This window comes from Tamandua tetradactyla, chromosome 4 (genome assembly GCF_023851605.1).
Source record: "Tamandua tetradactyla isolate mTamTet1 chromosome 4, mTamTet1.pri, whole genome shotgun sequence".
Taxonomy (NCBI): Eukaryota; Metazoa; Chordata; class Mammalia; order Pilosa; family Myrmecophagidae; genus Tamandua; species Tamandua tetradactyla.
The window spans coordinates 167193733-167220734 of NC_135330.1; the positions used below are offsets into that span (position 1 = coordinate 167193733).

Consider the following 27002-nt stretch of genomic DNA (forward strand, 5'->3'; position numbering starts at 1 on the left):
CTTAGAACATTTGCATTAATTCAGAAAAAGAAATAAAAAGACAACAGAAAAAGAAATAAAACGAAAACAGAAAATAAAAATTATACGTACCATACCCCTTACCCCTCCCTTTCGTTGATCACTAGCACTTCAAACTAAATTTATTTTAACATTTGTTCCCCCTATTATTTTTATTCCATATGTTCTACTCGTTTGTTGACAAGGTAGATAAAAGGAGCATCAGACACAAGGTTTTCTCAGTCACACAGTCCAGACTTCTTAATGATGAAATTATTAATAAGACCCTTCATTAATTTTCCATTCTCATCTCCTGTCCTTCCTCTTGTACATTCTTAGAAGAGTGTATTTACTTTATATGTAGTTAAGGGAATTAAAGAATGAAGGCTTGAAAGTGTTACTGGAATTAAGGAAAGAAGGAAATCAGTTAAGCTTTGAGGGTATAGGGGAGCTTTATGGAAGAAGCTTTAGTCTTGGCACTCAAAGATTGGTTGGATTCAGATAGAGAAAGATGGAGGACTTTTTAGATATGAGGAAAGGGGGAAATGAGAGTATGCACAGCACATCTTATTAGTGCTGTGAGCACTTCTGCATCAGAGGGTTGAGCATATGATTTTGCCTTTGTTTTTCTTTTTTAATTTTTTTTCTGGGTTAAAGTTCTAATTTTAAAATTCCCCTTTTTAGTACTTTAACAATCTTGCTCATTACCTTCTCACTTGCATTGTTTCCAACATGAAATCTAATGTCATCCATTTGTTTATTCCTCTATAGATGTCTTTTTTTTTCCCCTCTGACTGTTTTTAAGATGTTCTCTTTATCCCTATTTTGAGAGCTTTGATTATGATGTGCGAGCATATATAAGATCATGAGTTTTCTTCATGATCTTAAGCATGGGGTTCACTGACTTTCTTGGATCTAGTTTATGATTTTCATCAAATTTGGAAGAATTTTGATCATTTTCTTCTGGTGCTTTTTCTCATCCTCTTCTCCACGTCCCTTCCTCTTATTTCTTCTCTTTTGGAGATTCCAATTACACATATATTGGGTTGCATAAAGTTGATCTGCAGTTTATTGATGCTTTTATTTTTTAAATTAACTCTGTATTTCATTTGGATTGTTTCTAATGCTAAGTCTTCAAATTTATTAAAATTTTCCTTTGCAATGTCTAATCTGCTCTTAATCCCATCCAGTAATTTCACCCAATCTCTATATTTTTTTTAATCTCTGGATATTTAGTTCAGGTCTTTAAAAAAAAATCTTCCATTTCTCTTCTTGACTCTTTGAACATATATACTAAAGCTAAAATAACTATTTTAATGTCCTTGTCTGCTTATTCTCATTCTGCATCATATCTAGGTCATTGTCAATTGATTGATCTTTTTTTGCATGTCATTATGAGTCATATTTTCCTGCTTCTTTGCCTGCCTGGTGATTTTCTGTTGGATGCTAGACATTGTGACTTAAATTTCATTTGGTGCTGGAAACTTTTTTATTCCTGTAAATTTCATTGAGTTTTTCCTTGGATGCAATTATTTGGGAACAACCTGGCCTTTCAAAGTTTGCTTTTAAACTTTTTAGGTTGTACTGAAATATCTTATAATCTGGGCCTCATTATTCTCCACTTCTAAGGGAGAATCCTTCAGTACTTTATCCAGTGCCCTGCATCATAGTTTCCCAGCTGCTAAAACAAACATCATACAGTGGATTGACTTAAACAGTGGGAATTTATTGGCTCACAGTTTCAGAGACTCAAAGGATGACATCCCCCAGGGTTCATTTGGTTCTGGCTGCCCTGCAATCCTTGGAGTTCCCCAGTTTTCTTGTTGCATGGTGATGCCATTTCCTTTTTCTTCCTTTTTTTTTTTTCTTTTTTTTAAGACTCATCTTTTATATGATATCCTAAAATTGAGAGGAATGAGCCAGCAGGGCCTCTGGGCTCAGCAACTGATGAAGGTGGGGCCCTCGACATCCCCTCAGGCAGGTCATTGAAAGAAGGCACTCATGGGGAAAGGGGTCTTCAAGACACCCCCCCATTTCTTCATGTAATATTGAGGGTCATCCCGAGAGAGAGTCAGGGAAGCTGGGAGAATATTCCTGCTAACCTATGGGTAGAGAAATTGGCCAGGAGGGGACCAGGTACTGGGGTCAAAAAACTGTCAGATCACTCACTGCCCATTGACTTCCACTTTCTACTCTTCCACCTGGCTTTCTCTTCATAATGTGTCCAGTAATAGGATTAACGTCCAACCTGATTCAGTTGAGCCATGCCTTAACTAAAAAACAACATCTTCAAACTGTCCTATAGTTCTAATCTTAATCCAATTCCATGGATTGGGTATGAACCATGGTATTGGATTAAGGTTTAGAACATGTTTTTCTCAGGGGTACATAATTCAGCCTACCACACCCTGTGAATCATGAGATTTTTCAGTCTAGCTAGCTGTAATAGGTAGTATTTCTGGCCCTGTATGAGCACTGAGCACTGAAAGCGCCAGTCTTTCCCAGGGATTCTTTCCTAGCACTGGGTAGTTTCCTTGCATGTGTGCAGTGATCAGTATTCGGCTGATTGCTGAAGGGTAACCCTCTGCAGATTTCCTAAGTTCTCTCTCTATGCAGCTCTCCCTTCTCTTGGATTCTGTCCTGTGACCATTAGCTGCCTTAGTCTCCCTGAACTCTCAACCCCATCTGCTCAACTCAGGGAGTTTGCCAGTGTTTATCTGTGGTCCTTTTCCCTGTTGAACAGCCTGGGAATGCTCGCATGGCAGTGCATTGCATACATTATATCTTTATTTCCCTGTTTCTCAGGAATCACTGTTTTTTGTTGCCTGATGTACAGTGTCTTCAAATCTGTTGTGTGATGTATTTTGTCCATTTTTTTATTGTTTCAGGTGGAAGGGTACATCTGGTCCCTGTTACTCTATTTCCAGAAATGGAAATCTCTAAAAATAGGTTTTCACAAAGCAAACCACACTTAACATTTCTCTTACATGCCAAATATAATAATTAAAATTAATGTGAAAAAGTACACTTAAACAGATTATTACAGATAAAAAAAATTCAAGGTAACTATTTCTTCTAGAAGCACAGAAAGATGAATTTGTTGCAATGAATTCTAGAACACTGGATAATTCCCTATAACAAATATTTCATCTAGTTCCTATAGATGTTATAGCTGATGAAATTTTTTCATTGCATACAGTTTTGTTTTTTAAATAGTATTGAGAGATGAACTTTTGTTGAGCCCTTCAGCTTTTATAGAGAGAACATACTATATTGCAGAAAAAGCACAGTTTAAGAGTCATATGGATTTAATGTAGAATCCCAGCTGTGGGACGTTGGGAATCATAAATAAGCTCTCAGCTTCCTTCATGTTTAAAATGACAGACAGCATTATTGTATTAAATGAGCATGTATAAAGCATTTAACTCAGTATTTGGCACAAGCAGGATCTCAATAAATATTAGTCTCTTCCCTGCCCTCTGCCTGATATCTGTAACTGATTCTCTCTTAACACGACCCTTTCCAAAACACTTCAGACATTCTGTTCACCTACAACATGCACCAAAAATGTCACCCACCAAAATAATGGGGGCAGGGGGGTGTTTAGGAAAAGAGTAGACCTGTTTTGGAGCTAGTGATTAATCTTGCCTTTGCCTTTGATACACTGACCTTGAAGCACTTTTTAACCTTTTTTCAGTATAGAAAGTACACTCCAAAAGGGGAAAGAAACATTAACAAAGGTTCGAAGGCAAAAGTTCGTACATGTTTGAGAAAGTAGGGAACCTGACTAAAATGCATAGAAGCAGGCAAGATAGATCTGGCAAGCTGTTTGGAAACAGAATTATGGAATCTAGACTTTTGATTCCCAGCAGGAAAAGTCCTTTGAGTCAATAAACCAGTTCATCTTTGAGTCCTACTGACTGGACTGAGATTGCTAAAAATGCATTCATTTTAGTAAAATTCCTTTGTAAGCAAACAATGTGGATGTATGGCTGTTCTCTGGAGACCATCAGGATGGGTCTTATAGAGGACAAGGTATGTGGTTTGGTTAAAGGGGTAGAGACTAGGGTTAAAGACAGGTAATTACAAACGTGATCCTTTAGAGATGCGCTGTCAGAAAAAGAAAGATTATGGTGTCTTTGTTGCCTTTTTACTTATCTGTACTTGTTTCTTTCTGATCTGCTCCCATTAAATGAACAAGTGATTTGTCGAGGATGATCTAGTCCAGCTTAAATTGCTTTCTGTAGCCTTCTCTTTATATCAAACATCAGTGCTTTAAGTCAGGTCAAGCAGCAACTTTGTTCCTCTTGCTGCTTCTAGTGCATGCACATATACAGTGGTTTCTACATGTGCAAGATCTTCTCAGCTCTGCAGATACCAATCTGACTGGTCAGTGGAAGGTTCTTGCCATTCGTGAGTTCTCATCCAGGCTAATTTAGTTGATATGATTGATGCTTTGTAGTATTATCACTGGAGAGCTCTACCAAACAGGCTGATTAATTCAAGCCAGTCTTATGTTCCCAGGCCTACATGTTAAAAAAACAACATGCTCATTTGGCTCAACCTGGTGCTTATACTTGATGCTTTCCAAATAAATGCCAAAAACAGAGTAGAGATGTTTTAGAAATAGTTCATAAAATTGGCAAAATCGTACAAAATTTTGTACAACATTTACTTATAAAGTCCTGGTAGCTTACAGAAGTTTAGGCTGCTTCTGCGACCAAACCGGCCATAATGAGAGAGCTCTGTGATGGTTTCCTTGAAACAGCCTAAGGCCAGAAGAGCATAGGAAGTGTGCTCATGAGTGCACTCTCAGCACCCTTGGGGACCCCCACTAGAATTCTCTGGTTAACTCGCTTTTCCGTGGGATACAACAACTATATCAAACCTTTTCCACTCACCTCGGTCTTCCAACCCTACAGCCATATATGGGAAGTAGAAGGTGGCAAACAGAAACTTTCTTATCTTCATCACACAGAAATATAAATCTCTGGGATCTGTCATTATCCTAGCCTTCTCTCTCTTACAGAAGATGTATTTTTATTTCTCTCTCAAGCCGTTGCATGCATCTGTATTTTAGATTTATCTCACATCATCATCTCAGGTCCTTTATGACATTGGTTATCTGTTCTTACTCTTTATTTTCAACCCCTCAACTTTTTAAAAGGCACCCAAGCCTTTCCTATTGAAAACAAGAAAATAAGCAATCTCTTTACTTGATCTCTCAGCCCCTCTATCTCCATTCTCTCTCTTAGCTCTCCTTCACATCCAAGCTTCTTGAAAAAGTCATTTTTCATTCTACCTCTTCACCACCTATCAGACTTTGAGAACCATTGCTACATCAAGTAACCAGCCCATAGTCTAATTGTCATCTAGACCTTCCCACAGATTTGGAATTTTTCCTTTGGGAAACACTTTCTTCCCATGGCTTCCTTGACACAACTCGCTCTATATTGTCCCTCTATTCTCAGCTGCTCCCACCTGGCCGTAACCCATGGAGGGACTCATCAATACTCAGATCTTTCATTCTCTGTATTCTGCTCAAGCTGTTGTGTCCACCATTGAGTCAGAGTGGTGGTGACTTCACAGTGTGAAATCTCCAGCCCTTACATCTCCTCTAACCACCAGATGAGCATGTCCAGCTGTTCCCACATGTTTTTTCCCTGGATAGTCTAAGAGCACCTCAAAATCAGTATGACTAGAAGCCTTAGTTCTAGTCCTCTCCCACTGCTTGCTATCTCAGGGACTGTCACCGGGATATGTCTAGATACCCATGGCAGAAATCCTGCTTCGTTCTGCTCTTCTCTCAGCCTCCCTATTCATACGTGTATAAGTACAGGCATATCTAGATGTGAATGTAATGGGTAGAAATGGCATTTCCTTGTTTTAAATTGCATCTCTAGTACAAATTACTCCTGTACTTGAACATTTTCATATTAGCTGTTGACATATTAGCATATTTCCCTCATAAATCACTTGTGTTCTTTGCATAGTTTTCTATAGGAGCCTTTCTCTTTTTCAACATTTACTTATAAAGCTTTCTCTATATTAAGCATATTAACCTTGTTTTTTTTATTATTTTTATTTAACTTAACCTTGTTTTTGTCATATATCATTTAAGTTCCAGTAGAACTGTTTTCAAATGATCACGAGTTCAGGGGAGTTTAAGGAAACTAAAGTGTGAAATGTGGATAATATAGTTGACTTGAATTTTATTAATAAGGGCAGCTGGTTTCTCTTAAACTTGAAAATTTTATCACTTAAGCTACATGCTAAGGAGTATGTGTGTGAAAAGAGCATGCAGTTTCAACGTTGGTCAGATCTGGTGGCACTGCTAATGCTGTCATTGTCTTGCTGAAAGACCTCAGACAAATTATTTACCTCTGTAAGTCTCAGGTTTCTCCCCCGGTAACTGGAATCCTCTGGCCTTGCCTAGAGAGGCAAATAACCTATATGTCGTGCTGGTAGAGAAGAGATGTGGTGCTTGTAAATATTCATTCCATATCTATGTCCTTCAAAGACGTGCTATCCTGTGTATAGAGATACAGAGATATCTTTTTTAATAAGGAACCATGTGCATTCCATTTAGCTTGTGACCAGATATGCCATCATCTATTAGTAGTCCTGAAATAGTGAAATCTGATGAACATACAAATGAAAGGCGAAAAGTTCTTAGTTAACTATGTTAATTATTTTTCTGAGTCTAGAAGAGATTTTAATTTTCAAGCTCAGGGATAAAATTAGCAAGTTAGGATCAGCTCTATAACCGTGATGGACAATATAAGATGGTATTCTAGAGGAAAAAAAAGTAACAGGCAGCCTCAAATACTCAAAGATATCTTGATTTTTAGTAGCTTTAAATAAAGTCTCAAAGTACTTGTACTCTTTCACTGAGAACTTATGTCTCAATTTGTTGTTTCATTTCCCCCCTTTTAGGTGTGGCTGGATCTCCTAAAACCTATTGTGAAACAGATTAGAAGTAAGTATATATCATATATTTAGGTGATGTTAAATACCAAACCAGACGTTTTCATTGTTTAGATGTCTTTTGCCCTGAGGGATCAAGTACTAATGATACATATTCATTTTTTATCTCTTGATTGCTCTTCATCATCCACTAATTCATGTACTATTAGAATACATCTTCTGCAGTTTTTTATATATAACAACTTTGTAATCAAAACCTCAGTTGGAAAATCAAATATCATTTTGATGAACAACTAAAGCATGCTATTAAGCCTTCAAATAATTTAGCTTGTCTTGTCTGTCCTGGTGTTCTTACTGTCATTTTTGAAAGAGAGAGGGAAGCCATTTCTGGTTGTAGGTTTTCTGTCCTGCCTCTTGAAAGTCTGTGAAGTCAGAGTGCAAGTGCTGGTTGCACAAATCAGGAGCCCCAGATTGTGTGTATGTGTACAAGGGTATAGCGCACCTGCATGTGGGTGCATTTCTTAATGACAAGCAGAAAACCAAAGACAGCTGGCATGATTTAGAATGTGTTGGAAAGAAAAGATGGTGGAGGGTAATGCAGAGGAGTAAGGAGAAAGAGCCCTTGATGTTTCTCTCCCTTCTCATTGCACCTCAGCACCAACCATCCTCCACTCTGCTTTGGGGCCAAGCCCAGGTCAAGCTCTGAACCCAATTACCCCAGATGGTCCCTCCCTGCCACCAGAGACTGGCCAAAAGTCCCAGGATGGTAACCAAACCGCAAGCCTTTAGTTAAACATGAAGCACACAGTAATTTGTGGGATTATTTTTATGTCTGATTAAAAAAACCCACTGGGGCCACTTATGGCCATTTATGTTGATGTAATAAATATACAGCACAGGCTGTATATGGCCTCTATGCAATTGAAATTGACATTGATCTTCTATAACTTTAAGTAGTTATTGATGCTGGAAATGAAAGGCTGTCTTTTATTTAATGTTTGCTGGGCATCCTTTGGGTGGCCGGCAGACGGCTAAGTGTGTGAGGACACATCAGCCTGAGCCTGATGGACGGACATAGTACAGAGTCTAGAAGGATTGCGTTTGTCTCTGGTGTGATTAAGGATGGGATGTTAATGGTGGGAAAGGATCTCCTTAGTACATTACCAAAAGCAGACCCTGCAGAGACAGAGTCTGTTGTTGGTCAGGTCAGAGCTGGAGCACGGGGTTGTCAGCTTTTTCGTTTCTTCCATGCACTGTGACTGGACTGGTGTAACAAAGCTGTCATTTTGCATTTAGTGCTAGAGTCTTCCTAGCTTCAGGTTTTCTAAGGATCTGAGTGGCCTTATTTAATTCACTGCCTGTGAAAATTGCTGAAAGGAAATGACACAGCCACTCTGGGATTGACATGCTAGGGTTTCTGTTAACTTTTAGAATTATTGGAAAAAAGAAGCTTATCTTCTGGCTTCAGTACTTCCATGCCTTGCTTTTTTCCCCTAATTTTGTATGAATCACCAATATTTTCTCCTGGTGGTTTATCTTTTTTATGGTTTTTTCCTCAATTTGAAAGTATTATCACAAAAATTATAGTACAAAATCCATATTTTTGTGATAGAGAATAGCAGAACAAAAAGGTATTTTCTGTTCTTATAATATTTCTCATAAAAATTGGATTTCATTACAGTAGCTTTTATTTCATGGTATATGAACTCATTGTTCTCATTCCAAATGGCAGAAACTGTAAGATTGCTCTTATATTTGTAGCTTGTACCTCAAATCAAAAACACTAAGCCAGATTATTATTATTTTCTAACCTATTTGGTATTCGGTTTTAATTCTGAAATGTAAATTAATCCATCATGTTTACAGTGGCTCCTCCATTCCCGGATCTGCTTCCTGGTTTTATCTTAACTTGTTGATAGGATAGTTTATATGACATTTATGAAAAGGCTTTGGCTGACTGTGACAAAGGCAAGAACACATCTTAGTTATGTTTTACCTCCAAAGCTTAGGAGATAATATTTTTATCAAACTTAGGTTGGATGAAAATATCAGATGAATATATATTAGTACCTTGCCAATTACTTAAAAATTTTACATTTTCATCATCTCCTTATTAGATTATTTAAAAGTTGTCTTTGGATAAGAGCTGTCAATTAGATGAATTTTATGACAAATTATTTTTTTAATCAGGATAATATTTAGTTCTCCATAGAAAAAGTTTAATAGCTCAATATAATGCCCTTTCCATAGCATTTTTTAAAAATAGATATCTGTTTCCCCAACAATTATGAAGGAATAAGTCGATAGCCACACTTGACCAGTTGTTAAGTGACTTTGCCTTGGTGATTGGCAGACATACTCTTGGAAGCGTAGAATGAGATCCATTATTTGGTGATTAATATACCTTTGATTGCATTTACAACACAAATCACTAAATACTTTACTGCTTTTTTATTTTTATTTTTTAGGGCCAAAGCATGTTGTTGTTAAGTTTGTGGTAAAGTTCTTTCCACCAGACCACACCCAACTCCAAGAAGAACTTACAAGGTTAGTGGTTTTGAAACTGGGTGTTTATTGTTATGGGTGCTGAAGAGAAGAGAATACTAATGATATGAATCAATTAATTAAACATTTTTGTAACGTTTACCTGACCAGCATCCTGCTCTGTGCTTAACAGGTTAAGCTCCTCCTCTCCTTCTTAGAAAGACCTAGAAAGCTGTGATGGGGAGAGGAGAAAGACTACAATTTCCTCTAAGCCTGGTCTCTTTAGGGCTGTGATATGAAATAAACTGGACTTATAACTTGTTGGCATCATATTTTCCCTTTTATACCATGAGATAGTTTGGGAAATGAATCTTTTCTGTGAAACCAAGATATTACAATTTGTCTTTGTTGCTGCTGTGGGTGATGGACTGGACGTGAAGTGTAAATTGCTATCTTTGGAAGTATGGCCATGTAGGAGCTGCATGGGTGGTCAGGCCTGGCATTGGGTGTCAGTCCTACCACTTGCTAACCCCTTACTTATTCCCTTTGCGCCTCTGTTAATTCGTCTGTAGCAATGCAGCTTGTAATGCTTTCTTGGCCAGAAGAGAGTAATCCTTTTTGAGAATGAGCAGTGTTATACATAGAGTACTTGGGACCCAGTAAAGACTCTGTGATTGCCATCATCATCATTACTGTTGCCATTTTATAACTTGAGGGCAAGGAAGGTGACTTTGTAAGAATAGAGCTAGCAGGAATTTATCAGATATTACCAGATATCAGATTAAATACCTCCCTTTCAAGAGTATCCTACACATATACTAGTAGGGTCAGCCAAGTTTTTGTGACATATGCCTTTCAAGGTGTGTTTAGGACCAAATTGTAAACTCCTTTTTCATCTCTCTCCATGCAGAGGCTGTATCTTGGGGGCTGCTGTTTATCAAGGGGATGGGAGTGTTCATTCAATCAGTCAGCAGGATTTATTGAGTGCAAACTGTGTGTGAATATTGCTCTAAGCACTGAAAATCCAATGATGGAAACAAGTCCCAACCCTCATGGGGACTACAGTTTAGTGGGGGGAAACAGACAAGACAAGTGATTGAATAAGCAGGAAAAATATCAGGTCATGATAGAAGCTTTTTAGGAAATTAAAGTAGGACAATGTGATAGAAAGAGGCTGGGTGGCAACATTAGATGGGTTGGTCTGGGGTGTTCACTGAGGAAGGCACAGGGACCGTGTTCCCAGGAAGAGCATTCCAGATAAAAGGAGCAGTTTGTGCAGTGCCCGTGCCATCAAGTGCTGTATGTTCAAATACTTACAGATGGTCTGGCGGCACGAACGCTGAGAGCAATGTGTAATGAGATGGGAGAGAGCCCAGGTGATATATATAGTCTTGAAGGACTAGCTACCGTGTGGATGGTGGGGATAAAGGTAGCCTCCCCACTGGCTTCCCAGCTTCTATCTCAGTAGTCAGGCAGATATGACAGTGGTAAAGAAGGTGATAGCAGTGGAAACGGGGAGACGGTAACATTTGTAATAGTTGTTAGACCTAGTAAGGTCAACCTGTCTTGGCGATGGATTAGATGTTGAGGCCAAAGACAGTAGATTTTTTATTTTAGCAACTGAGTGGATGGTGTGGGCTATAGCTAAAATGAGGAAGGATAGGGGAGAGTGGAGAACCAAGTGTGGTCTTGGCCATGTTACATTTGAGATACCTATTTGACATCCACATGATTGTGTCGGGAAAGGCGACAAATACGAAGTGAATGTGGAGTTCCTGAGAGAGATGAAGGTGAAGGCTCTTCCCAGGGCTTTGTATTTTCTGAATGAGTGGTGACTAATTGTCTCCTTTCCCGTAGGATCCTCAAATCAGTGAAGTAGCAACCATCAGCTTTCTGGAAACTTCTGCAGTTTGACCCTCTAATGTAGAGGGGGTCCCAGCTGGGGCTGCTCAATATGGTTGCACAAGACACAGGGGCAGGTGACGGAGGGTCTTCATGTGGCCTTTATTGCAGCTACTGTATCTGAGTTTCTGGGGCTGCTTTTCCTTTGTTAGACTATACACTGCTCTATGCTAAGCATGTTGAAATAAATCTGAGGGCGAGCCCATCTGTTGGTCAGCAGCCTGCCTCTTCCGCTTCCCACTGAGCCCCTTTCCCTACTTAGGAAGTTGGAAGCATAAGTACTTTTTTTGCTCTCTTTCTCATTTATTCCCTTTGAAAATTCTTCTTCACAATTAGCTTTGTACCTCTTACATTTTTGTGATTCATTCCATCTAGAGATTTGTCATTTTCCACCATTCTGGTCCTTGTTATAAAATTCTGTACAACTTGTTACCATCAAGCCAAATGTGCCTGGTATTTTGCCAGCTTCTCTGTCAGTACTGCTAAATTCCTGAAGTTACACAAGCTGAGCTGGGCATGGTAGAGGTTTTTGAGTTTGTTTTCTTAAAAAATTATGTATGTGTATGTGCTTGGGTTTTTGGCTCCAGTGTAAACTGACACTTAGAAAACCTTTTGCAAGGAAAGAATCCTTTTGACTCAGTATTGAATAAAACTGATCTGGAATTGCTAATATATTTAAAAACTCCACATTATCAAAAAAAACCAACATTATCAAATTCCTGTATAAGCAAAAAATTAATGATGAAGCTATTGAGGTTGCAGGCACTTTCCTATAGCAGATGGTGAGTGAGCGAGGGTTTGGGAGAAGCTTTGTGTCAACAGCACTTTAGGTGAGGGATACGTAGAGAGAGAGGCAGAGAAGCTGGTCTGCAGTTTAATGGTGTGTAAGTTACTCTAGCTCCATGGTCAATTCTTTGGGGCTCCAGAAATAGCTTTCAGCTTCCCATTTATATGATACAAGATTAAATTATACTCTGTTTTTAAACAGGAAGCTAAGTTCCTTTCTATTTATCAAACTGCGCATTCGTTGGAAATGTATCTTGTTGACATAGGGCTTAGTCTTCTGGAAGGAGAAAAAGTCTTCACTCTCAGATTCAACTTTAAAAACAGCTAGAGGCCTTTGGAAAAGAAGTTACCATTCTTTCTTATTGCTCAGCTCTGAATCACTTCTTTCGTTGATCAGTTTTAGCACGCTTTGCTTTTCTCCTATCTGGACATATCCTTTTCTCTCTGAGCCAGTTTCTACTTGGCTTTGTTCTTCTTATAAAGGGAGGGGACCATCTAAGAATTTGCTGCCTTGCCCCACCTACTGAAGATTTTCCTTAGGCTGGCGGAAAAATTGTAGATTTATTAACTTTTAACAAGAAAAGAAAGATGATTAAGGTCTCCCAAATGGGATAAATGAAAATCGACATTTTATAAAAGGACATCAGGTTAGCGTGGTTTGTAATTCTTGCAGTGCCTGGAAGCAGAAGCCCTCCAAATTAGTTAGTTATCTCCACTTCCCCTCGTGCCCACCCTCCTGCCATGGAGAATCTGTTCCACTTTGAGCACTTTGCATGTTTCCATCGTGTTTACCAATTTCATTTTATTTAGTGCCTGCTGAGTAAACCGTAGATTTTACCTCCTGTTAATTTGATTGGAATTGCTTCCGTTTATAGCGATAAAGGTGTTGTTCTCTCTCTAAAGTTAACACTGCAGTCACCGCGTTCAATGTGCAGCGCTTGTCATTCGGAAAAGTTGGCAGAGTCATTACCCAGGAAGGCATTTCTCGTATTACAAGGACCTGGGAACAAGAAGAGTTGGTATAATTAGGGGGTGAGAAGTTGTTCCTGCAGTTTTCAAAAGGACATTTGCCCTCTAAAGAAATGTGTGCATTTTCAGAACTCAGTACTGCCTCAACACATCAGTGTCACCAAATGGTCACCAAAGCTGTGAGACTCTGCTGTGAATCTGTCCCTGAACACTTATTTGTGAATGCAGGGCTCCATGTCTGAATTGTAAATGGTGAAAGATTCAAAGTGTAATGCTTTTAAAACATAAAGCCCTCCTACTTAGTTTTTTTTTGTTTGCTTGTTTTTATGTTTTTTGCTTTGGCAGGCATGGGGAATCGAACCCAGGTCTCTGGCATGGCAGGCAAGAACTCTGCCACTGTGCCACCATCACACCGCCCCCTCCTATTTAGCTTTAAATTAGCCATGTGGATTAAGAATTAAAGGCTATAGGTCTAAATGTTGTGGTTCAAAAAACATTAATAACCATTGTCTAATCAAGGAAAAGACCATTTGTGCCTCCTCTTCCCTCTGGACCTGTTTGGTTATGTTGATGTTTGGGTTATTTTGTGGTCTCTGCCTTTCTTCCCTCAAACTTTCCATATAGTACATGTGTGGGTGAGGGAAAGTCAGAGAGACAGATAGGCAAAGAGAGAAAACACAAACAAGATGAAAGGCTAGGTACAGGATCGGAGAAAAGTCAGCTCTTGTCCCCTGCTAGGCCTGTGTACTTTCTTTTTTTTTTGTACTTTCTTGCTGTTTACAGAATTGCCTCTGTAGTTTTTTAGTTCCTAATAATGGAATCTCCTAAATGATTTAAAAGAAATTACTTATTTTTTTTTATAAAGAGAATTGCTAATATTTATTGAATGTTTATGTGTTCAACATTGTCCTTTACCTGTGCTGTTTCATTAAATTCTCATGAAACCTCTGTGGTTTTCATTGACTCTTTTTAAAAAAAAAGCAATTTTATTGAGATATAGTCACACACCATCCGAACCATCTGAAATATACAATCACTGTCTCACAGTATCATAACATAGATGTGCATGCAGCCCCATGATCAACTTTAAAATATTCTCATTACTCCACAAAAGAAATTAAAAGAAAACCCACATCTTCCTTTACTCCTTTACCCCTCTATTATTGACCCTTAGTATTGGATGTCATACATTTGTTACTGTTGATGAAAGAATATTAAAATATTAGTTAGCTGTAGTCCATAATTTATGATAAGTATATATTTTCCCATATACCTCTCTGTTATTAACCCCTTGTAATGGTGTCCTACGATTTGTTCTAGTTCATGAAAGAACTGTTCTCCATTTGTACAGTTAATCACAGTCACAGTCCACCACAAGATTCACTGTGTTATACATTCTCGTGTTTTAACTTCCAGCTTTCCTTATGGTGACATACATGATTCTAAACTTGCCCTTTCCACCACATTCACACACCATGCAGTACTGGTAATTATTCTTACAATAATGTACTACCATCACCTCTATTCATTTCCAAACATTTCTGTTCAACTTATTTAAACGTTCTGTACATATTAAGTAGCTGCTCCCCATTCTTTTAGCTGTTAAGTCCCCTTTTTAAAATTAAAAATAACGAATGGTTATTATAAAAATAGTAAATGCGCATCACAGAAACTTAGAAAATATAGGTAGATAGAATTAAGAAAGTAGAAAATTATACTGCTATCACTTAGAGACCACCATTATCAACACATTAGTGTGATATCCTTCCCAATTTTTTCCTCTCTTCATATATGTACATTCCATCTTACTCAATTTTCCTCATTTATCCCTCAAATGCCATTTTATATTTGCTTATTCTAAAATGGGATTCACTCTAGCATTATTTATTGCATCCATAATAGAGAAACTTCATGGTATCATCTTGTTAAAGAAATTGGATCAGTTGTACTAAAAAATTTCCTACTTCCTGAATTTGTCTAATAGCTTCCTTGCAGGGTTAATTTATTCCTTTATCCTTTGTATTTCCTAAAAACCTTATTCCTAAGGTCTTGATGGATACAAGTCAAGCGTTTTTGGCTAGAATCTATGATAAGAGATGTTGTATGCTTCATATTTCATTAGTGATACTAGCACTGATCCTTGGATTATGTTGATGACACTTTTTAAAATATATTTTTACTGAGAAATATCCACACACACACACATAGTCTAACCATATTATACGATCAGTGGCTTACAATATCATCACATAGTTGTGTATTCATCACCATGGTCATTTTTAGGACGTTCGTTAACCCACAGTATTTAAATCCACCCAAATATTACCTTTTATCTCCTCTTATTATTTGTTTATTTTTATCCTTTTATTTTTTTACTCATCTGTCCATACCCTGGATAAAAGGAGCATCAGACACAAGGTTTTCATAATCATAGTCACATTGTAAAATCTATGTAGTTGTAGCTTTTATAAGCTATAACAGTCTTCTTCAGGAATGAAGACTGCTGAAACACAGTTCAACATTTTCAAGTACTTCCCTCTAGCTGGTCCAATATACCATACACTCAAAAGGGATATCTATATAATGCATAAGAATAACCTGTTACTGTTTGATATCTCTCAGCCACTGAAACTTCATTTTGTCTCATTTCTCCCTTCAAGAAGGCTTTCTCAGTTCCATGATAATGGGTTCCAGCTCATCCTGGGAGTCATGTCCCACATTGCCAGGGAGATTTACACCCCTGGGAGTCATGTCTCACCTAGGGAAGAGGGCGATGAGTTCACCTGCCAAGTTAGCTTAGAGAGAGAGGCCACATTGAGCACCAAAAGAGTTTGTCTGGTTGTGATTCTTAGGTTTTAATTATCCGTAGAACTTTGCAGGAATAAGTTTTATAGAGGTGAACCCCAAGATTGAGGGCTAAGCCTATTAAATTGATTGTCCCCACTGTTTGAGAGAATATCAGGAAATCCCCAGATGGGAAAGTTGAATATTTCCTCCTTTTTCCCCAGTCCTCCAAGGGACTTTGCAAATGCTTGTTTATTCACTGCCCAAATTACTCTGGGATATATGGGGGATCACACTAACCTGTACAAATCAACAAGATCTCACATCCTATTCAAGATTCTATGTAATTATTGTGTTCAAGTAAACTAACTATACAGGTTAAATTAGATAATGTGCTACCCAAAATATAAATTTTGCTGTTGGCCACATTTTGATGTTGCCATTATAAATAAAGTGGTGTTGCTTTGGCCCTATATGAATGTCCAATCTCCTGAGTGGTTTTTTACTCCAATTGCTAATCCTTACCAGGGTCAGTCATTTCTTCAGAGGTTGTAGAATGAGGATTTTCACAAATTCTCTTATTCATTCTGCATTATTAGGTGGCATTCCTTTGAAAAGTAAAACTGTGTACTTGTGCTGTTTATCCTGAAATACACTTCTTACTGGAGAGGCAGAGTTCCATGCTTAATTATTTTCCTTAGGTTACCAACCTCAAAGAGTTGCTTTAATAGCCTCCTCAGGTGGTGATGTATTCGTTTTTTCCAGTATTCTCTTTTTTGAGTTTCATCATGTACTCATGGATTTTCATTAATTCAATGTATTTTGATTTATTTTACTCATTCTTACTGACTTCAAATTGTCACAACTTTGGCCTCTTCAAGCTGTTCTTTTGTTCTTATGATACAATCCCATTTATTTTTGAAAGCTGCCTTGTTTTCTGACGTAACTTGATATTCCAGGCTCACCTTAAACCTTTCCCTGCCCTAGCCCTGGAAGCTACCATTTCTTCTAGGGCCTCTGCTTCTTTCCAAAGGGTAACCATGTACAAGATGCAGAATCTGGTTGTTAAAGGTCATTTTTGACATGACCCTGCTTCTACACCATTGCGACAGACAAAACCAACAAATACCTTTCTACAAGTGTGTGAATACATGTTGGTACTTCCAAATCGATTTTAGTATCACACGGTGTTCTAGTTTGCTAGCTGCCAGAATGCAGTATACCAGAAACAGAATGGCATTTTAAAATGGGAATTTAATAAGTTGCTAGTTTACAGTTCTAAGGCCAGGCAAATGTCCCATTTAAAACAAGTCTATAGAAATGTCCAATCTAAGGCATCCAGGTAAAGATACCATGGTTCAAGAAGGCCAGTGATGTTTAGAGTTTCTTTCTCAAGTGAGAAGGCACATGGTGGACCGATTCAGGGTTTCTCTCTCTTCTGGAAAGGCATGTGGTGAACATGGCATCATCTGCTTGCTTTCTCTCCTGGCTTCCTTTCATGAAGCTCCCTGGGAGGCATTTTCCTTCTTTATTTCCAACAGTCGCAGGCTGGTGGGCTCTCTGCTTCTTGTGGCTATGTCATTCCTCTTTTACAGGATTCCAGTAAACTAATCAAGACCTACCTGAATGGATGGAGACACGTGTCTACCTAATCCAGCTTAATAAACCCCTCTTGATTGATGTCACCTCTCCAGGGAGATGATCTAATTACAGATTCAGACATACATACTGAATAGGGATTAGAAGAAACAGCTGCATTTATAAAATGGGATTAGGACTAAAACATGGCTTTTCTAGGGTACATACATCCTTTCAAACCAGCACACACTGTATTCATTTAATTTCTTTGATTTATAAATACCTCTCCATTCTTTTACGCCCCCTCCCGAAAAAAAGATTAATTGCTTTATCTTACAAATAAGTAAAGGAGTTTTAAGTAAGAAATTCTTTTGCAGAAATCTGGTAACTGAGACTGATGGAAGCAACTAAGGGAAGATAACCCCACAAATAAGTGGCAGGAACTTATGTCTGTTCAATTCTGTGAACAAAGCTCTTAACCATAATAAGCTGCCATTATTGTGTGAGCCATTAAACCATCTTCAAGTATGTTTGACTGGTCCTTTGAAAAACTCAAAATGCTTCCTAAACCCTGCAAAAAATATTTAGTGTGGCAAGATACAGTCTTACACTTTATAGTTGTATCTTTCCATTTAAAATGAGACTTATTATTCATTATATGAAATGAATATAGAGTATGCCTCCAAGAACTTTTTATCTTTAGGAATATAAGTATTTACATTGCAGTCATTGGCAGCAGGGATTCATTCCTTACTATTTGTTTCTTTATGCCTTCCTTTAGTTTCTCAGTGTAGAAAGGTTGACAGAAGTGAGCCTGACTTGGATGCTTCCTTCCCTGCTCTCTGCATGACATCCCATTTCTATTTATATTTGCAGGTACCTGTTTGCTCTGCAGGTGAAGCAGGACTTGGCTCAAGGCAGGTTGACGTGTAATGACACCAGTGCTGCTCTCTTGATCTCACACATTGTACAATGTAAGTTCTGTTGGATTCCTTTAGAAATCATGTTGGAAATAACACAGTGATCTGATTGATGGAAAAAAATTGAATTTGTATACAAAAAAAACAGTAAGAATGACTTTTTTGTAATTTTTGCTGTTAATGTGAATGCTTATGGATACAAGAGAAAGCAGTACTTCTAATTTCATTTAACGTACATATCCCCCAAGTAGTAACTCATTCTTTGAAGGACTTATACACAATTGTTGGTATCCTACTCGTCTCAGAGGAGAAGCTTAGATAGTTAGAGGCCAAGTAGATTTGTCCTGTTCTTTGATATAACCATCATTTAAATAACTCACAGTAATATTAAGACAAAACTGTCACAAACTAACGTCTCATTTTCTGCTCTCTAGAGTTTAGTAAGCCAAGGCACATGAAGCTTGACGATATCCTAGTAATACTTGAAACTAGATTTTTTAACTTGTCTAACTTTAGAAACAAGATGAATTAGACTCGACTCATTCCGAGACTTACTAATAATCCACCTGAGCATTTTATTCCCTTTGACCAAGGGAGAATTACTTGAAATGGAATATTCACATTCTTTTTCAAAAATGGAATTACGTGTATAGACCGAAGTCAATGTGTGCTGCATTAGGTTTGCTATAAGAAGAAAAAGTGTTGTGCTATCATAATCTCTTTTTAATTGCCACTATATACAAAGTGGTACCATGTGATCAGCCCCATCACATTAGTGAGTATCACTCCCAGTAGTCAACAAATTGCTTGTTGCAGTATGACGAGGCATTTCTAAAGAAGGCATTATTGAATTTATACTAGACTTGATATTTCTCATCAGTTTGAAAAATTGTGAGAAAGAAAAGCAAAATGTAGGTATCTTTTATTAAACCTATGTGCCAGCATTATATATATTATCTTATTTAATTCTTGTAGCACCCCATGAAAATGAGTACATTATTATCCCTATTTTACAAACAAGGCACAGAAATTTTACATAAGTTTTGTTTTTTCTATGTTTATTCTTCACTCTTCAAAAAATGATAGCAAAGAGGAGGTATTTTAGCCAAGTAGACAGCTTACTAACTTCTTTAAACCTCTGTTTCTTGTGAAACATGGGAATAGTAGAATCTGTTTCATAAGGCTGTGAAAATTAAATGACATCATAACTACCCTGTACTTGTCAGGTGTCTGGAAACATTACTTTTGTTTTTTATTCAATCACTCGTAACTCCCTTGCCAAACAATGTAAATTTTAACCAAAGGCTTCCTTTTTGGAATGGTAACTTCACAAAATGCCTCTGACCCTGGACATTTTTTAAGCAAAGGAGAAATTTACCTTGCTATGATATTCCTGATGCCGTTTAGTCTTGTGCCTCTTTCCCCCTTTAAAGTTTAACACAATGATTCTCACTTGCACATGTGTAAAGTGATTGGAGATTCATTGGCTCCCAGGGAACCATGTGTCTAGTATACCATTCTTCTCCCAGCCGCCAATAAGGGGCTCAGAACACCCCAAGAATCTTGAGTTCTCTAAAGAAAATTAACTATGGGGTTCAGAAGTACTCCTGCTCTTGACAAAGTATTTGACCACACAGGTACAAGACGTGTAAATCCCATTTTTGCACTTGTTGCATCATGATATTAAGTATCCCATATAGAATTAGGAGAGAATTTCATGAAATCTACCCTGTATAGTGTGTTGATTTAAATTTTTGCTATTTATTTACACTATTGATAAGGGATTAATCCATTTCCCTTTTTGCAGGAGCTGTTCTAATACTGATTTTCCTCCACTCTCATTTGAATTTATAGTCTTTCAGATGTTCTATGTATATTTTATTCTTTTGCTCTTCTATCCTGGCCTTATATATCTCCTTCAATATTTCAAATTTAGATTTTTCTAGTTTATTCTACATTGACTAAACAGGATTAGTTGATGACATGAAGAATCAAACAGTAGGTAGCACAGATCTAAAAATACCACTTCAGTAGCTTGGAGGCCTAGCAGAGGCTCCATTTCTGCAGGCTGTTTGTGTCTCCACCATGAAAATTAAACACAGCAAAACAGGTGGATCTGAGCATGCCCTCCTGGGTGCAGCTCATATACTGCAGTCACAGGATTTGGGTTTTATTGTTGTCATTCCTGTTTTCTGTCATGGGTAGATTGCTAAGAAATTTAGCAGATGCATCAGCTAATATAGCATCTGTGGCATGAAGCCATAAAAATATTGTATCTCAAGCACACACTGGTTCACAAACTCTCAGAAAATGAGGAAATGTGTTTCCACATTTCAAATGAGAGAACAGACATGGGGAGAAAATGAGTCAGGTGTTGTCATTATATTTTAGGAAAGTAATGAAAGGCAAGTGACTCAGAAGAAGGGAGAATTATTAGAAATATTGATCCTGCTGCAGAAGGAAAAACTGGAATTTGTAACTCTTTTCTATTGACTTAATGGAAAACAGTGTATAAAATCCAAATGAAATTTTTGTTTACTTCCTTGGTTTATTTTTTTATAAATATTTTTCTTGACAAATCTTCACACACATACAGTCCATACATGGTGTACAATCAGTGGCTCACAATATCATCACATAGTTATGTATTTATCACCATGATCATTTTTAGAACATTTGCATCACTCCAGAAAAAGAAAGAAAAAGGAAAAAAAACCTCATACATCCCATGCCTCTTATCCCTTCCTCTCGTTGACCACTTGCATTTCATTCTACCCAATTTATTTTAACCCTTAATCCCTCTATTATTTATTTTTTATCCATATATATTTTTTACTTATCTTTCCATACCCTGGATAAAATGAACATCAGACACAAGGTTTTCACAATCACACAGTCACATTGAAAAAGCTATATTGTTTTTCAATCGTCTTCAAGATTCAAGGCTACTGGAACACAGTTCAACAGTTTCAGGTACTTCCCTCCAGGCACTCCAATACACCATAAACTAAAAAGGGATATCTGTATAAAGCATAGGAATAACCTCCAGGATAACCTCCCGACTCTGTTTGAAATCTCTCAACCATTAAAACTTTATTTTGTCTCATTTCTCTTTTCCCTGTTTTGGTCAAGAAGGCTTTCTCAATCCCTTGATGCTGGGTCTCAGTGAATCCTGGAGTTTTCTCCCATGTTGCCAGGGAGATTTACACCCCTGGGAGTCATGCCCCACTTAGTGGGGAGGACAGTGAATTCACCAGCTGAGTTGGCTTAGAGAGTGAGGCTATATCTAAGCAACAACAGAGGTTCTCTGGGGATGACTCTTAGGCCTCATTTTAAGTAGGTTTAGTCTATCCTTTGCAAGAATAAGTTTTATAGGGGTGAACCCCAAGATCGAGGGTTTGGGCTATTGATTGGTTGTCCCCACTGCTTTCCAAATGAATTTTAAAGCTCAAATTAATGGCTCCTAGGAAATTTAGGATTTAGGTATTTCCCCCTTATACTTTCTGGAGATAAAAAAAATTGTAGCAAATTCAGGATGGTCGTGGTCAAGGTAACCAGTCTTGATGGGGCACCACAACCAGGGAAGTCCCCCATTTCTGCCTTGTTTTTGTAATGGAAGGTAGCAATTTTACTTTATTTAGGAAAAGAGAAATTAGCCCCAAAGTCCAGGAAGTTAAGAAATAGTATTATTGATCTGTCAGAGCAGGAGGGAGCTGGGGATTGATTCTTTCCATGGCTCAGCTGTTGCCAGGTGGGTTGATGGTGTTTTGTGAAGAGGAAATATTCTCCATAGGCGTGATTTATGGTACAACAGCAACACATAGGACATGTCCTGGAGACCCATTGCCTAGACAGTGACAAACTGCTTCACGTGATCAAAAGAAAGATAGTTTCATAGCAACTACTCACCTGCTTTTAATAAAAAAGACTGCAGCATTGGGCTCTGTCTGGTCAGTAAGGCTACTTCTTAGAAACTTGTTAAACAGAATATGTGATACAGAGAAAAAGGCTTGTTGTACTGGAGGTATCACAATTGGTATAAATTAAACTCAAGCTAGTGTTGCTAAGCTAAGATACAATTATTGTTTAAGGTTCTATCCTTTAAATTTCCAGATGAAAGCACTTTGGGATCATTTATGGGAAAAACAGACATCATATTTCTTGTATATGAAAAATGCATAAGAAATTTGCAATCTGATCAGCTATTTCTGACAACAGAAGACAAATTTAATACATTTCTTTAAATCTTTTTTTACCAAATTAGATTTGCTATTTTATACTCATTGGCAATAGTCTTTTCTCTAAAGGATAAGCATTTGGGTTTTGCAGTAATAGTTGTTATACACAGAGTTTTAATTTTAGGGTGTGAAGTCTTGAAATTCCAGAAATTGTTTAGAGGTTGAAAGGTGATAATCTACATGTATAGAATTTATTGCGAGATTGGCAGTGACCGCAAAGTGGTCAGAAAGAAGAAACAAACCAGGTACATAGATGGTAGAGATGGGTGATTCTGAAGTTTTCTTTCCAACTATTAGAGATAAAGAAGACTGGAAACCATCTTCTTATGTTGCCACGATTGTTAAATTATCTTCACTTACGCTTCTGAACCTGGCCCTTTTGATATTTCCCATGCGCCAGGATCACCTCATGTTGGCAGCTATTTCCCCGTTTGTTAACGATAATATTCCACTGGGGAATACAACAAATTGTGAAGTGCTAACCAAGCGTGGTCATTTTTCTTTCTCCATTTCATAATAGCCGAGATTGGAGATTTTGATGAAGCATTGGACAGGGAGCACTTAGCAAAAAATAAGTACATACCTCAGCAAGATGCCCTGGAAGACAAAATTGTGGAATTTCACCATAACCACATGTAAGTCTCACTCATCACTCACATTTCTGTTAATACCTGATTCTTTCTGCCCTTCCAGTGTGCACAGGTGCATACACACAAGTGCACACATGATAACTGTTATGAAGAAATATGCAAAGGATGGGGGGAGAAAGGGTCAGTGGTAAGTCATTATCCATCCTGGACTCTGAGGAATGCAGACAAAGGCTCTAGACTCCTTGCTTGCTTTCTTGTGAGACCAAAGTAGCTATAGAGTTTTAGGGCACCCCATGCTTTGGAATAAAAAGGAACATATTAGACCAGAGGGCTATCCAATTATCAACATAGGAGGAAATCAAACTGGGGACATAGTAAAAATTTTGTAATAATTTCGAACCTTAGCAACAGCTCCATTTTGTTGTTTTATTTTGTTTTGATCAGTAAAACATTTAAAAAGGATTCTTTATATTTTTGTTGTTTTTAAGGAAGGCATTTGAGCCAGTACTAAAGAGTGTTGCTTTGGACATGGCTTGCAAGTTTATGTCCATTGGGAGTGACTAAAAACTTGTTTTAACACAATGGTATTTTGCTTTTCTGTGACCTTAAAGGAAATGCTTTGAGATTCCAGAAAACTGACCGAGTTTGAGATAGACTTTTGGGGTTTTGTGTTACATGAGCAATAGGGCTTTTGTCCTTCCTAACTGCTAGACTTTGGGTTGCAATGAACGGGGAGGTTGGTTGTCATCTGATCGGCTAGCCCCACTGTTTCTGATGAAACACCTATTTATTTCCCAAGAGAAGCTGCTTAATCTCAAGTTAATAGACACAGGGAATTCAAATCTCCTGGCCTTTCTTTTTAATTTTTGCTTTGTCAGTGGACAAACACCAGCAGAATCAGATTTCCAGCTCCTGGAGATTGCCCGTCGGCTGGAGATGTACGGAATCCGGTTGCACCCAGCCAAGGACAGAGAAGGAACCAAGATCAACCTCGCTGTTGCTAACACAGGCATTCTAGTGTTTCAGGTGAGAACATGTAGACCATGACTCAATTCCCTTGATGATGGGGAGACAGTGTTGGCCCTTTGACTGTGACTTCATGTTGGGTGGGCCAAATTAAGATCTCTGAGAGCTGTTTTTAGGTGAACAGAGAAAAACTAACCTTATCTAAGACTTTCTGTTTCTTTAGGCCCTCATCTTGCAGATTCTGTTTCATTTGCCTTTGCTATGATTTGGGGAATCCACAATTATGGATTTGTTTGGCTTATTGATTACTGTAATCACAGAAATCTCTATCTATGCTTAGAGTATAATGGAGTCAAGATTTCAGACCTCAAAATAGACACCTTTTACAGACTTACACTTGCTATTCTCTCTTTTGTTTTGTTTCTTGTCTTTTTCACCTTGTTTGGATTGAGACACCCTCCTTATGATTTCATATACACATAATATAAAAATAAAAGTATAATGTGCATTTTTAAGATACAGCAATTTTATAAATTCATAAAAGCTGTGTCCTTACACAGCAGTAATTTTGCAACATAACACACACTGCACTGGAATTCTTACCTGTATTTTACTTAAGCACTTGAAAGCTCAACAATTCTCTGTGCCCTAAAGTTGATCACACTGCTATTTTACCTTTTCATTGATCAGTGCTTCTCTTTTTTTTCTTAACAGCATTATTAAAGTATTACCAACATACAATAATCTACGCATATTTAAGGAATATACTGTTGGATAAATTTTGACATATGTATGCAACTATGAAACCATCAATACCATAAAGATGATGAACATATTCATCACACCCCAAAGTTTCCCAAGTGCTTTTCTTTTTAACAAAACGGGTAATCTGTGCTTTAGTCTCATAAAGGTGCGGAGAAAGCATCTGCCTTTCTCTTCAAATAAGGTCAAATTTCACCTGTTTTGGAAATTGTAAATTTGGGCATGACCTAAATCTCTGTACAGGTTTCCTTTCTTACATTTTTCCTTTTAGTGTTTTATCAAAATAGTCCTGGCAATTCTCCTCTCACACATGTGATATCTATGGCAGACACAATTATTCCAGAATCATGTCTCAGGAGGAATTAAAGTCGGGTTTCATAGCAGACAGTGGGGAGTGTCACTTTGAGAAAACGTGGTGTTTGAGGAGGTGACTGCTTCTAACAGTTTTGATTTTTATTCAGTAAAAAAAATGGTAATGAAACCAAATGTAGTTTTCGTCTACTATTAAATTTCAAAATTAAAACCATTAAACACTTCTGAAGATCATAAAGGGGGAACAGGAGTGCCCTGCAGTCAAATTAATTTGCTTTGATTGCATTTGATACAATCTAAATATTGAGAATTGCTTAGTAATTTAATGATGTACAAATGCCGTATCTTGGAGTTAATCTTCTTGCCAGAGTCTAATTCATTCTTAATACTTTGAATAAATGGACCTGGTGTTAAAGTGGGCTGAGTAGGAATCCCAATTTCAATTCAGATGACAGAAAAGATGGGAGTACATGTCTAGCAACTCCCTGTTGTTTCTCCATCCCATCCCACCTGGCTCCCAAAGATGTTTGGGATATGTAAGTCCCACCCAGAGGATGTACTCTGTCCTTGAAGATACACACCTGAGGGTGCCCCAGCCCAGACCAGTGTGGACAAAGTGGGGTTTGATAGCTAATTTGCTGTCTTGCTTCTGTGGTTATTAGCAATAACTCGTGGGTGAAGGGCATGTGCCACATGATTTTGATTTTGGACTATCAAAATATATCCATTCTGCAGTTTCCATATCTATAAAATGCAGATAATAAATCCATCTCATAAGATTTTGTGCCAGGTTTGCTAAGGTAAGGTGTTTAAGGCATTTAAGATAATGGTTGGCCCTCCATACAGGATGGCTACTAATTATTGTCATTGTTGTCACGGACTTTATTTATCTTTATTATTTTCTTGACTATCCTCTCCTCGCCCTGAAGGCTAATTTAGTTTGAATGCCAAATCATGTAATTAGTGGGAAATAATGTTTTAGGAACTGGTATTATTTGATTTCCACAGATTCAATGAATTTTCCAAGGAATGGCAGATGTACTGAGCCACAGAATCTCATGCTTTTCCCTTCAGCTCCCTATAAGCAAAGCAAGCCAACTCTTTATTATGCTCTTTAGTGCTCACTAGTGGATATCTTTTTTATTAGGGTTTCACTAAGATCAATGCCTTCAACTGGGCGAAGGTACGGAAGCTTAGTTTCAAGAGGAAACGTTTTCTCATCAAGTTGCGCCCCGATGCAAACGTAAGTGCTCCCAGGAGAGAGAAGGAGACCAACTGACTCTGCCCTCAGAGTCTTTGGGGGTGAATCAGTGCCCTGGAAGGGGTTGAAGTCTGCTCTTGGCAGGGCTTCTACTGAAATTATGGCCAACAGCTCCCCAGGTGCTTTTGTAACAAAATCTCTTGAGAGTCTATAAGTAGCAGTGTATCCAAATGCCTAGTAACTCATTCTCAGTAAATGAACAGTGAGAGTGTGAAGCATATGTACTTCCCACAGAACCCCTAAAGATGTTTCTCACGTGGGGATCTGGGTCAGGGAAGGGAATAGCAGCGTCTTCTCTTGTCTGCCTGTAGGAAATGGTGATGGGAGGAGAGGTGAGTGGTATGTCCCTTGTGTCCCCAACTAGAACTTAGAGGACTTTTTCCCATGGAAACATGATTATAAACAGCAGTGTAGGCTTATAGTTTAGTTACAGTATGGATTAAATAGGCTTTTATGGCCTGACCTGGGAAATAAACCCTCTTTATAAGTTCTTTTCTATGGGAAAATATATTTTGCGTTCCAGAGA

At 37.9% G+C, this 27002-nt stretch overlaps 1 protein-coding gene across 9 annotated transcripts in view; it reads left to right on the forward strand.

Annotated features, from left to right (window-relative positions):
- The window catches only part of FARP1 (FERM, ARH/RhoGEF and pleckstrin domain protein 1), a 356780-nt gene that overhangs the window by 251785 nt on the left and 77993 nt on the right, over positions 1–27002 (forward strand). For all 9 annotated transcript variants that reach the window (XM_077158563.1, XM_077158564.1, XM_077158560.1 and 6 more), the window contains 6 exons: positions 6934–6976; positions 9393–9471; positions 18304–18401; positions 23106–23220; positions 24054–24201; positions 26363–26458. In XM_077158563.1, the coding sequence (XP_077014678.1) occupies positions 6934–6976; positions 9393–9471; positions 18304–18401; positions 23106–23220; positions 24054–24201; positions 26363–26458 (579 nt within the window). The remainder of the gene's footprint in view (positions 1–6933; positions 6977–9392; positions 9472–18303; positions 18402–23105; positions 23221–24053; positions 24202–26362; positions 26459–27002) is intronic.